Source organism: Lynx rufus, unplaced genomic scaffold (genome assembly GCF_022079265.1).
Source record: "Lynx rufus isolate CCGP_SWC_20201006 ecotype Redwood Valley unplaced genomic scaffold, mLynRuf1.p SCAF_13, whole genome shotgun sequence".
Taxonomy (NCBI): Eukaryota; Metazoa; Chordata; class Mammalia; order Carnivora; family Felidae; genus Lynx; species Lynx rufus.
In genome coordinates this window covers 9,234,265-9,245,167 of record NW_025814827.1, presented here as the reverse complement: position 1 = coordinate 9,245,167, position 10,903 = coordinate 9,234,265, and the positions used below count along the sequence as shown (strand labels likewise).

General features: G+C 37.3%; 1 protein-coding gene across 1 annotated transcript; it reads left to right on the top strand.

Annotated features, from left to right (window-relative positions):
* Nucleotides 1–306: 306 nt before the first annotated feature.
* CUNH15orf61 (chromosome unknown C15orf61 homolog) lies at nucleotides 307–5,245 on the top strand. The gene is made up of 2 exons (XM_047074894.1): nucleotides 307–652; nucleotides 5,021–5,245. Exons 1-2 carry the CDS (start codon nucleotides 307–309, stop codon nucleotides 5,146–5,148), a joined length of 474 nt encoding a protein of 157 aa, XP_046930850.1. The 3' UTR covers nucleotides 5,149–5,245.
* Nucleotides 5,246–10,903: the final 5,658 nt, after the last annotated feature.

The window sequence follows — 10,903 nt, the reverse complement described above, 5'->3', positions numbered from 1 at the left end:
TAACTACGTGAGGTCACACGTGACGATTTAATTACCTCCTCTGCGCCGCTGACCCTTACTCCCAGCGCCGGTCACTGGGCCCGCCCCTCAAGCACCCTCCGCTCCTTCCGCGGGAGGCCGCAAGACCTTCGTGCGCACGCGCCACCGCGCCCCGGGGGGGCTCTCGTGCACTCGCGCGGCGCCCACTGGGCGTCCCCGCCGCTCGCCCCGGGGCGCGGCGCGCGCCCGCTCTGACGGCTCCGCCCCCAGCGGCGCGCGCCCCACGGCGGCAGAGGGGCGGGGGCGGGGACGCGGGCGAGTCCGGCCATGGAACCCCTGCGGAGGGCCCACGAGGCTGCGCTCCGGCTGCTGCTGTGCCGGCCCTGGGCCTCGGGCGCCGCCTCCCGCCCGAAGCCCCGCGCCTCCGAGGTGCTGACGCGGCACCTGCTACAGCGGCGCCTGCCGCACTGGACCTCCTTCTGCGTGCCCTACAGCGCTGTCCGCAACGACCAGTTCGGCCTCTCGCACTTCAACTGGCCGGTGCAGGGCGCCAACTACCACGTCCTGCGTACCGGCTGCTTCCCTTTCATCAAGTACCACTGCTCCAAGGCCCCCTGGCAGGACCTGGCCGGGCAGGACCGGTTCTTCACGGCGCTCAAGGTCGTCAACCTGGGTGAGTGGCCCGGGTCGGTGAAACACGCCCCGCTGACAATGGGATCACTGTTTGCAAAGCACGCTGACAAACGTCGCTCAGAGGTCGAGACCCCGGCCCAAGGTCAGGCCACGTCAGCGCCGGGGAACCCTGCCTCGGCCCAGCGCAGGCTCTCCCGGGAGCACGCTCTCAGCACATTGGGTTCGCACCGCGCTGTTGGGTTTCCCGGACCCTGCCTCCGCGTCTCACCCACTCAGCAGCAGCCTTCTAGGACTGGCCTTGGCCCTGGTCTTTTGTATTCTTACCTCCCCGCCCCCCTCCCCCAGCCCCCGGCCCCTACTCCCCAGTAGGTGCTTGTCGGGGCTCAGTAGTTGCTATTGAACCTTTCCCCGGAAAGCGGGGCTTTAGCCTAGGCCTGTGTCTAGGGATCACACTGCGTCACTGATGGGGAGGAGGCGTTCATTCTGTCCACACCTGCTGCAGCTCTTGACTGGGAGGATACTTATATTGGGCAGTCAGAAAGAGGGTGTAAGGAAACGTCCACATTGGACAGTGGCTCTGAAATTGAGAAATGCCTTATTGCATGGCAGGATTCGTTCATGACCATTATTCTCTTGAGTGCATTCATTATTATAAAAACTGCAACTACTTTCTAAGTTTGATTTTCTCTATGTGAAATCCTACCAAGTGCGTTCTACTGAAAGCACTAACGGTTTTCACCAGTCATATCAGCTTCCTCAGGTGCTAGGCCTAAAAGATATTTAAAAGACTGTACGTCTTTAATATTTCTGTATTTTCATGGGAATATTCTAATTCTGAAAGTATTTACTCTTGCTGGATGTTTATTTTGGCTACTGACAGAAGAGGCATGAACATTGACATGGGTATATCTTTTCTAGGTCAGTGAAAAATAGAGAGGCCTCAAGATGTTTTGTACCTATTAATAGGTAATATCATATTAATCCAGATTTTAGTAATTCAAAATCTGGACCTGGTAGCTGAACCATGTTACCCAACCAGTTTTTTAAAACCAGAATTAAAGTTAAACCCCTGTGTATCTAAACTGGTATTATATAATCTAATAGCTCATTAAATTTAAATATGGTATTTATGTACTTTTGCTTATAATAACACATATGTCTCTCGTGGGATTTTTGAGCCATTGGTCTACTGGGACTGTCCTGGGTTCACTCCACCAAGGAGAAGATTATTTAGCAATGTGTATACCTTTAAAAGTTTGTTTGTTGGCTGATGGACTATATAGAGCATGCCCACTAATTTTGAGGTTGATTCAAAGTTGAAGGGTGAGCACACTTAGAAGATTCAATTCAAAATTATTTGGAAAAATTGGAGTGATGACTAGATTCAAGATGAGGTTTATTTTAGCATTTTCAGAATCAGAAGCCATCATTCTTCCCAGCTGGTAAGAGTTACAGGTGAGGAAAAGTATAATTGGAGGATTATAGGTAAACCATGAGCCAAATGCCTTTGAAAGAAAGTTTTCATTTAAAATTTAACACCTTAAGAACACCTTAACGGTTTGGAGCTTTCTTTTGCATATAGATACAAAGAAATCCAAAGAAAATTAGGATACACAGAACATTCTCACACAGAGAAGTGAAACCTTTTGAGGAAAGAAACAACAGTTGTAGTTTTTCTTTTTCTTTTTTTTATGTGGAAGAGAAGGCTGAAGAGTGATGTAATGGTCTTCTGGAAATTCTAAAAATCCTGCCTACGTGGGAATAAGAGTTTTAAGTTAAACAAAAAGGAAAACTTTCTGCTCATGCATGCTTTAATTCGAATTGGCTTTTACTGATACAGGGAATTTTTTCCTGCACTTTTCAAAGAATAGTGTATTCACCGATTTGGCAATGTTTATTTTGTATTTTTGTCTTACGGTAGAGAATTAGATAATAGATTCTTCCCTGTTCTGTGATGTACAAATTGCCCCTGTGGATCATCAAGTACATATTCTATTAATAAAAATACTTGGGATTTTATTCCTCTTATTCCCTTCTAAATTAATAATTATCAGAGTAATTCATTTTTCCATTTTGTAAATAATAAAGATTTCTCTTTTACCATTTGTTCTCTTTCTCCTCTGTCTTCCCTTCAGTGGAAGCTGACATTTTACTGATGGTTTATCAGTCTGGGTATCCTGCTGGGAAGTAGATTGAGATTTAAGAAAAGCAACTTACCATTGGAATGAATGGGTAATCGGAGACTTGCTAAGAAGTTCTAATTTTTTTAAGTGCTTAATTTGACAGTGGTTTACCTACTGTTCAGCTGACTCAAAATGAATTATTATGCAAAGAACTGACTTTCATGTTCATTTTGATGTTATGTTTCAGTCTGGGAAAAATTTAATTTCTCACAGAATTTTATAGACTTTATAGCATATGTGCCATAAAATTATTTTTTTTATGTTTTAATTATGTCAGTGGCAAATCGTCTCATTTGGTGTATTAGCCTGACTGCATTAAATAGACTGCAGGAAAAAAGAAATAGAGAATTTTTGACTCCTGTATCACAACTCTATCCCCTATCAAACAAAATTATTGATAGTGTTTCCTAGCTGTTTCTTAGTGAGAGGTAATGTAGTTATGATTAAACTGGTAATCTTTGATCAGTTCTCCATTTTAGCTGAAAAAATATGGACCATTGATTTGTGTGGTTTTTAAAACGTGCCAATATTTTAACTGGAAACTGATAAGTACAATCAAACAAGATTTCAGTTTCACCAGCCACCCCTTAAATTTATGTCCTTAGCGTTGGTTTAAAAGGCATATCTTATATATAATTTACTGTCAGTATATTTTAAAAATTAATACTTGTTCCTAGAACCTGTTTTTTTCTTTCTTACCCCATTGATTTTCAGCTTTAAAGTTGTGATGCCATATTTAATTTTTTATTTCAACTTATCTTTCTATTCTTCACTCATTTCTGCCTGTATGCTTCCCTAACCACACTCCACTTGCCTTTTTTTTTTCTGATAAAATTATTTATAAATAGCTTTATGATGCTAGTTTTTGTGGCTTTTTTGTGACATTCCCTTGAAGCATTTAGAGATTCTTTTGGGTATTACCAAGGCAAAGAAAGCAGTCAAAGATTTCATGGGCATTCCAGGGAACCCTGTGATAGTGACAAACTATGACCCAGTATATTCCTAAAAATAGAGAGGTGCCAGACTGAATGGGCATTTTTTTTCTGTTCTCATTGCCAGATAGTGACGCTTCTCCTGATTAGTCTCTGGCATCACAGTGGTTGGAATGCAGCTTCAGGGAATAAGCACAAAGTAGTCCAGTGCACTTACTCACTCAAAAAGAGCATAACGGCAGATATATTCTTGCAGAAAAATAAGAAAAAATTTAGCAATATGATTAGTCCTGAGCATGTGGTTTCCCTATTAGCTGGAAAGAGGGATTTTCCAAATGGACAGCTTGTCTTTTAAATTGTCTTTTTATGTCCAACTCCTACACGGTAACAATAAAATTAACACTGTGTCGAGCATACAATATTTGCTATTGATTCATATGCCTGTTGGTTTTATACATGTTTTTAATATGTCAGTAGTCATTGAATTTAAATAAGTGCCTTAAAAAAGATAGGAACTGTGAAAGTTTGTTTTGTGTCCACTATAGTTTCATTTGCATGAGTGCTTAATCCATTATCTCTGGTTAGTAGTAGGCTTAGTTCCATGAATCACAAATGGCAGCTAGTCTCAAATATAACAGCAAGATCTTATCAAATGGAAATACTCCAAAGAAGAAACATGTTGTTGGAATCTACTGAATACCTATTCCAAATAGGTTGAAACAAGGTTGTTTTCAAATCAGCTGTAAAAATACTAATGGGAGTATTTCTCATGGCTGTTATACTAAAATCTTCCTTAGAGTTACGTTTTGCCTTAGGTTTTGAAGACAGCTCTTTGACCCAGTTTCTTTTAAGTTGCACAAAAAATTACTTTAACCATCAGTGTTGCTGTTTAACTTAACGCACAGTAAAGTTGACCTAGTAATTTAAGCTCAAGGCCAATAATCAGGAGCATCTACAATGAAATGAATGAATATTCTGTTTATTTGCAAAAAGAATATAAAATTACTTCATAATTACTTGGAAGTAATGAATTAGTGCTTATAAAGTGCTTTGAATTAAAGTTTAAATCAGCCTTATCTATAGTTTTAAAGATCTCTAGGCTCACATAGTTCCACAAACAGATGAAACTGAGCTCTTAGATAATGAGTCCATCTTCACTCATGTCTATATTTTTATAACTTTATAATTTGTTGACATTGCTGAAGAGTGCTTTGTGATTTGCACCATGACAAATATATTGATGCATGATTAAGAAGTACTGATGTTCATAAAAACATATGATTTGTTTTCTAGGTATTCCAACTTTATTGTATGGACTTGGCTCCTGGTTATTTGCTAGAGTCACAGAGACTGTGCACACCAGTTATGGACCAATAACAGTTTATTTTCTAAATAAAGAAGATGAAGGTGCCATGTACTGAAGGGTGAGCCTTGGAGAACATAAATATCAGTGGATTTTCTCTTGTGTGTATGTACAATATTTATTTTTGACCCTTTAAAATAAAACTTTTGCAAACACCTTTTTCTTTCTGTGGTGTCTGATTCTTTAAGATGAATCATTGCCCTCAAGAGGCAAAGCTTTTCATACATGGTTATATATTACATACTCAGTTTAGCCAATGGGAACTACAAATGCATGAGGCATACACCATTTTTTTCCCTAGAATTAGGTTAAATTACAGATAAAAAATGATTACAACCTATATATATTCTATAGTTAGGTATTAACAATTTAAATCAACTCTGAAGAGAAAATAGAGACACCCATACGGGACGGACGGGAAAGAAGGACGGGAAAACCTTTTATATGACACTGGAAAAAGAAGTAGGGGATTTTAGGATAAAGGTGGAGATAATACCATTGGCAAATCCAAAACTGATGAATTCTAATTGCAATCTGAAATCTAAACTCTTCGGCTGGCAGGATTTTAAATGGGAATGTTTTAAAGCCCTTGTGCCATTTACCTGGATGAGAGGTTCAGGTGTAATGTTGAAATTTCTTATCGTCTAAACCTCCAATACCATACTACTTTGAAAAAAAAAAATAATGACTCTGGTTAATGTAAATGTAGCAAGATGGATGAAATTAAGACTTATTAAAAGTTAAAATAGCACGCTGATAAAGCTGTAAGAACAATTAAGATCTACACAGACCCAGAAGAATAAATTTGGTGACTGTTTACAAAAGCAATTAGCTGAAATGGTACATATCCATACACTTATTGGTGATGGGAAATGGGCTGAAATTTTAAAGACCTGATGGCAGTTTTGTGTTAAGATTTTATTAAGTTAATTGCGTTTTTGAAAGCAAAGTCATTTAAAAAAATTTATCCTTGGGGGTAGTTACAAAATACCCAGACGAATGGTAAATTTCAGAAATTTGGAGTAATTTAGGGAGAACTAAGTAGAACTATTTAATTTCTAAACCAATGGGTGTTTAAGATTTATGATCTCTCCCATAATTACAAACATACATTATATATCATTTTATGTTAATGTGTTGCTGATACTCTGCAAGTTTACACATTTTTGTAGCAAAATATTCTATACAATACAATCTAACCAACAACTGGGTGCTTACTTCTGGCAAATCAGTAGAGAAAGTGACTGGAAGTGACTTGAGGTGAAAATACCAGAATGAAGTAATACAAACTGACTTCGTTCAAGGTGGTCATTTTAAATGAGCTACCGAGAGTGAGCTGTTCTTCAAATATATGTAGCATTCACTTGTCTAAAAGCAATTCTAAATAACACTTTAATCAAAGAAGTACTTATGCCCATATATTTAGTCCAGAAGAATATACTTGACACTACTTAAATGAATGGCTTACACGAAGAAGATAGTGTTACATTAGACTTCATTAATAATAAAACTGACTATTAGCATTTTGCAAGGAAGGCTAGAACTGATTTCCCCTGTAATGGGCAAAGTTAAATAACTATAGCTCATAAGTTTTAAGTCAAATACTGCTCATTCACTGCTGCTGGTCTTGTCAATACTTGCTGTAAAGGTTTGGTCCCAGCACAAGGCTGATAAAATGGTTTTTAATTACCAGACTATAAATACAGCTTTTCAGTAGAGTTGCACTTCTTTTCACACTGGCCTGTTTGATTTCTGATAATTTGTACTGCTGACTCTGCTTACCTGTTTTTCAATAGCTACAGTCAGTGTGACTTCTTGTCCATATGGTGATAGGTAAGTCTCCTTGGAGAAGATCTTTGACAAACTACCCTATTGATCTCTGTAATTCTCTGCTGCTTGCAGCATTAAATAGAGCCTTGATTTCTTGTCTCATGTGCTCACTGTGTAACAATTAAGCAAATGTAATATTTTCTTGTATTACATGAAAATCAATAGACCTCTTGCTCTCATGGAGTTGATCATAGTGAAGGATGAACTCAACGATGGCTAAGGGCATGGTTCAAATATTAAAATATCATTCACTGGATTTATTAAGTCTTATAGTGAACCTTTTAGTCTAAAAATGCTCCCCATTGAACAGTAATGGTTTTTCCTTTAAAGTGGAAAATACATGGAAGCACTGTGGCCTAAAAGGGATAAAGTATAAATGCTGGAAGTCAGGAAATTGATTCTATTTTTAGTATCAGTGCTGTATTACTTTTTGACCTCAAGCTAATAACTCTACTCCTTTGTGTCTTAAGTTTTTTCCACCTGTAATCTGAGAAGACCAAAACAAGAAGGCTTTCTACTTTAAAATGTATCATAAATATGCTCGTAAGCAAATGCCGGTTTTATTTCAGTAAAGGCTGTTTTTGTAATCCTCATTCTTCTGTTCCGTATCTATTTGTATGTATGTAAAAGACTTCGTTAATCAAAGGATTTAAAAATAAGGTGAGAGGAAGAAAGGGGACACATTGAAGGCATTTTATGGGTGTGCACATGCTGATTACACCTGAGGTTGCAAGCAGGGTTCTGAGCTGACCCTGCTGCCCTTCGGGATATTAGGAATATTCTTAGTTGATGAAACAACCAAAAACAGCTTTTCTGCCAATACTTAACTTCCTTGATGGGATTTTGTCTCAAAAATCAAGCAAAACTATTTTTTAACGAAGATGTGTTTTTGGTATAAAATTTCGTAAATCTTCATTGTTACTTCTATGCAAATCAATTAGCAAGTATTGGAAGAAATTTCCAGTCAGAATGTTTAGTTCCTGCATAAGCTGTGAACTACTATAAAGATGCAGTAAGAATTGGGGGCATGAAAGAGGTTGCTAATATAAAAATCCCTAGTTTTTCAGCACTAATGTCTTAACATAGCCAATTGTACAGTTATTTCTTTTATCACACAAATTTGGTCACTAATATTTTGCTAATTGTTGACTTCAGTAAAAAATCAAAACAATTTTAATTATTAAAGGCCATATATATTTCTTTTAAAATGTACATTTTGTTTTTTATCATATTTATAGTCACTCAAAACTATAATCAAGAACATGTATAATGCTTCATGAAAATATCTCTTAATTCTGTTAAATGAGGAATGATGTTTAAATGAGTGGGGTGACCTACAGACCAAGATCTTGGTTTCATTTCATTTAAAAGCTAATGCAGATAACAGAAACCTTATCTAAAGCGGGTAGATCGGGTATCTCCTTTTTTTCAGCACTTACATTCAGACAGTAATGATGTTTGAGGGCATCTTAACCTAAACAAGTACTTAGCATTACATCTCACCTGGGTCAACAGTCTAGGGTATCAAAGTTAAACTGTGTTACTGTAAATTAATGGAAAATGTAACTGCACTTTGCCGAAAGATCAATGTCCAATAAAGGCTGCACAATCAAATCTTGTTGCAATGATTGAGGTCTTTAATTGCCTTTCAAAGATAAGGTGGTAATCAACACAGCTTTAACTGATTTTTTTACTAGTTCAATTACATGCTAATGACTAGTGCCAAGTCAGAATCTTTAACTACTTATACTTATTAAATCTTATGTTAGTAATGAAAAATTACTTTCGCTACACAATCAATAGAACACAAATCTTAATTACTATATTTCACTTTTGTACTATTCTATGTACTTGACAAATGTTTCACAAGAGCTTTCCCAACAATAAGAAGTATTATTAGTAGTGACCATGGTCCACAGAGTATTTTTTTCAATATAAATTGGAGAAGAGATGCTGAGAAAATTTTTTTCTTTAAACGAAAATGTGGCTAAAATAGTTTCCGCTGACACAAGTTTGGCCCTTCAGCTACTTTTGAGAACTCTGCTCTGCTAATTGAGAATACATTTAATTCAGCTGGGATAACATAAATGTAGATTGTTTTTGTGTGTTTCTAAAAGTTCAGTTAGTTTTCTAGTAAAGAAATTGATTTCATGTAGAGCCTGCTGTAAAATTCTCCTATTTGGGGAAAGGATAAGTTAGTAAAGGGAAATGAGAAATGAAAAAAAAAAGATAAATTGGATTTCATCAAGATGAAAAATTCTTGTGCTTCAAAGGATACTATCAAAGTGAAAACAGCTGATGGTATGGGAGAAAATATTTGCAAATCACATATCTGATAGGGGACCTGTAGCTAGAATATATAAAGAACTCTTATAACTCAGCAACCCATTTGAAAAATGGATTTGAACAGACATTTCTGCAAATAAGTTCTACAACTTTTGGCTACTAAGCACATGACAAGATATTCAACATTAACTGTTAGGGCAATGCAAATCAAAACCATAATAAGAGGGGCACCTGGGTAGCTCATTCAGTTGAACACCTGGCTCTTGATTTCAGCTCAGGTCATGATCTCACAGTTTGTGGCTTTGATCCCCATGTTGGGCTCTGCCCTATCAGCGCGAAGCCTGCTTGGGATTCTCTCTTTCTCTCTCTCTGCCCCTCAAAGACAGATGATAACAAGTGTTGGCAAGGATGTGGAGAAACTGGAACCTTCATGCATTACTAGTGGGAATGTAAAATGATACAGCCACTTTGGAAAAGTTTGGCAGTTCCTCAAAATATTAAGCATGAAGTTACCATATGACCCAGCAATTCTATTGCAAGGTATATACTCTAGAGAACTGAAAACAAATGTTCACACAAAAACCTGTACACAAATGTTCATAGCAGCATTGTTCATTCTAGCCAAAAAGTGGAAACTACACAAATAGCCACCAACTGAAGAATGAATACATAAAATGTGTCATATTCACATTATTATGGGAATAACTGGAATATTACTCAGTCAAAAAAGAGAATGTTACACTGATAAACACCACAGCATTGATGGAGCTTGAAAACATTGTGCTAAGTGAAAGAAGCGAGTCGTAAAGACCACCTATTACATGATGCCATTAATATGAAATGTCCACAACAAGCAAATCTACCGAGACAAAGAGGATTAGTGATTACCTAGGGATGGGGAGGTTGGGAGGAAATGGGCAGCGACTGTTAATGGGTATGGGGTTTCTTTTTGGGGTAATGAAACTGTTCTAAAACTGACTGTGGTAATGGTTGCATGAGCCCATGACTATACTCAAACCATGGAAATGTACACTTTAAATGGAAGACCGTGTGGCATGTGAATGATCTCTCAATAAAACTGTTAAAAATTTAGTAAAGCGGGGAGGGGAAATGGGCAGTTAGTATTTAATGGCAATATGGTTTCCATTTTGCAAGATGAAAAGAGGTCTAGAGATAGTACTGATGTTTGCACGATAATGTGAATGGTCATGTGACTAGATACTGCTGAACTGTATACTTCAACATGGTTAACATGGTAAACTTGGTGTTCTGTGGATTTTACCACAAATAAAAGTAATTTTTAAAATTTAGTAAAGGACTTAATATTACTATAATGGAATGTAACTGCATGATTTCTGTAGAAAATAACAGAGTTTAGAAACATGTTAGAGATTAAAAGAGGTAAAACATGCTAACATCATTTTATACTTTGCAGTCTTGGCATTTAAAAATTTTTAATTATGAAACCTACTTTTAATTAAGTAGATGAAATCTCATTTGGGATCATTTTTTGGTAGCATTAAGGATATACTTTTATATCCTTATTATATACTTTTATCCTGAAACTAACACAATGTTGTATGTTATTCTTCAGTATATATAGTACATATAGCATATACAGTGTATTTATACACACATGCATAAAGAAATGTGTTGTTTTAAAAAGATAAGACTGAAGATAAGACCAAAGAAAAGCA

Coding starts and splice junctions, on each gene's coding strand:
- CUNH15orf61 (XM_047074894.1), top strand. CDS start 307: ATGGAACCCCTGCGGAGGGCCCACGAGGCTGCGCTCCGGCTGCTGCTG. Junction 653..5,020: donor GCTCAAGGTCGTCAACCTGG/GTGAGTGGCCCG, acceptor TTTGTTTTCTAG/GTATTCCAACTTTATTGTAT.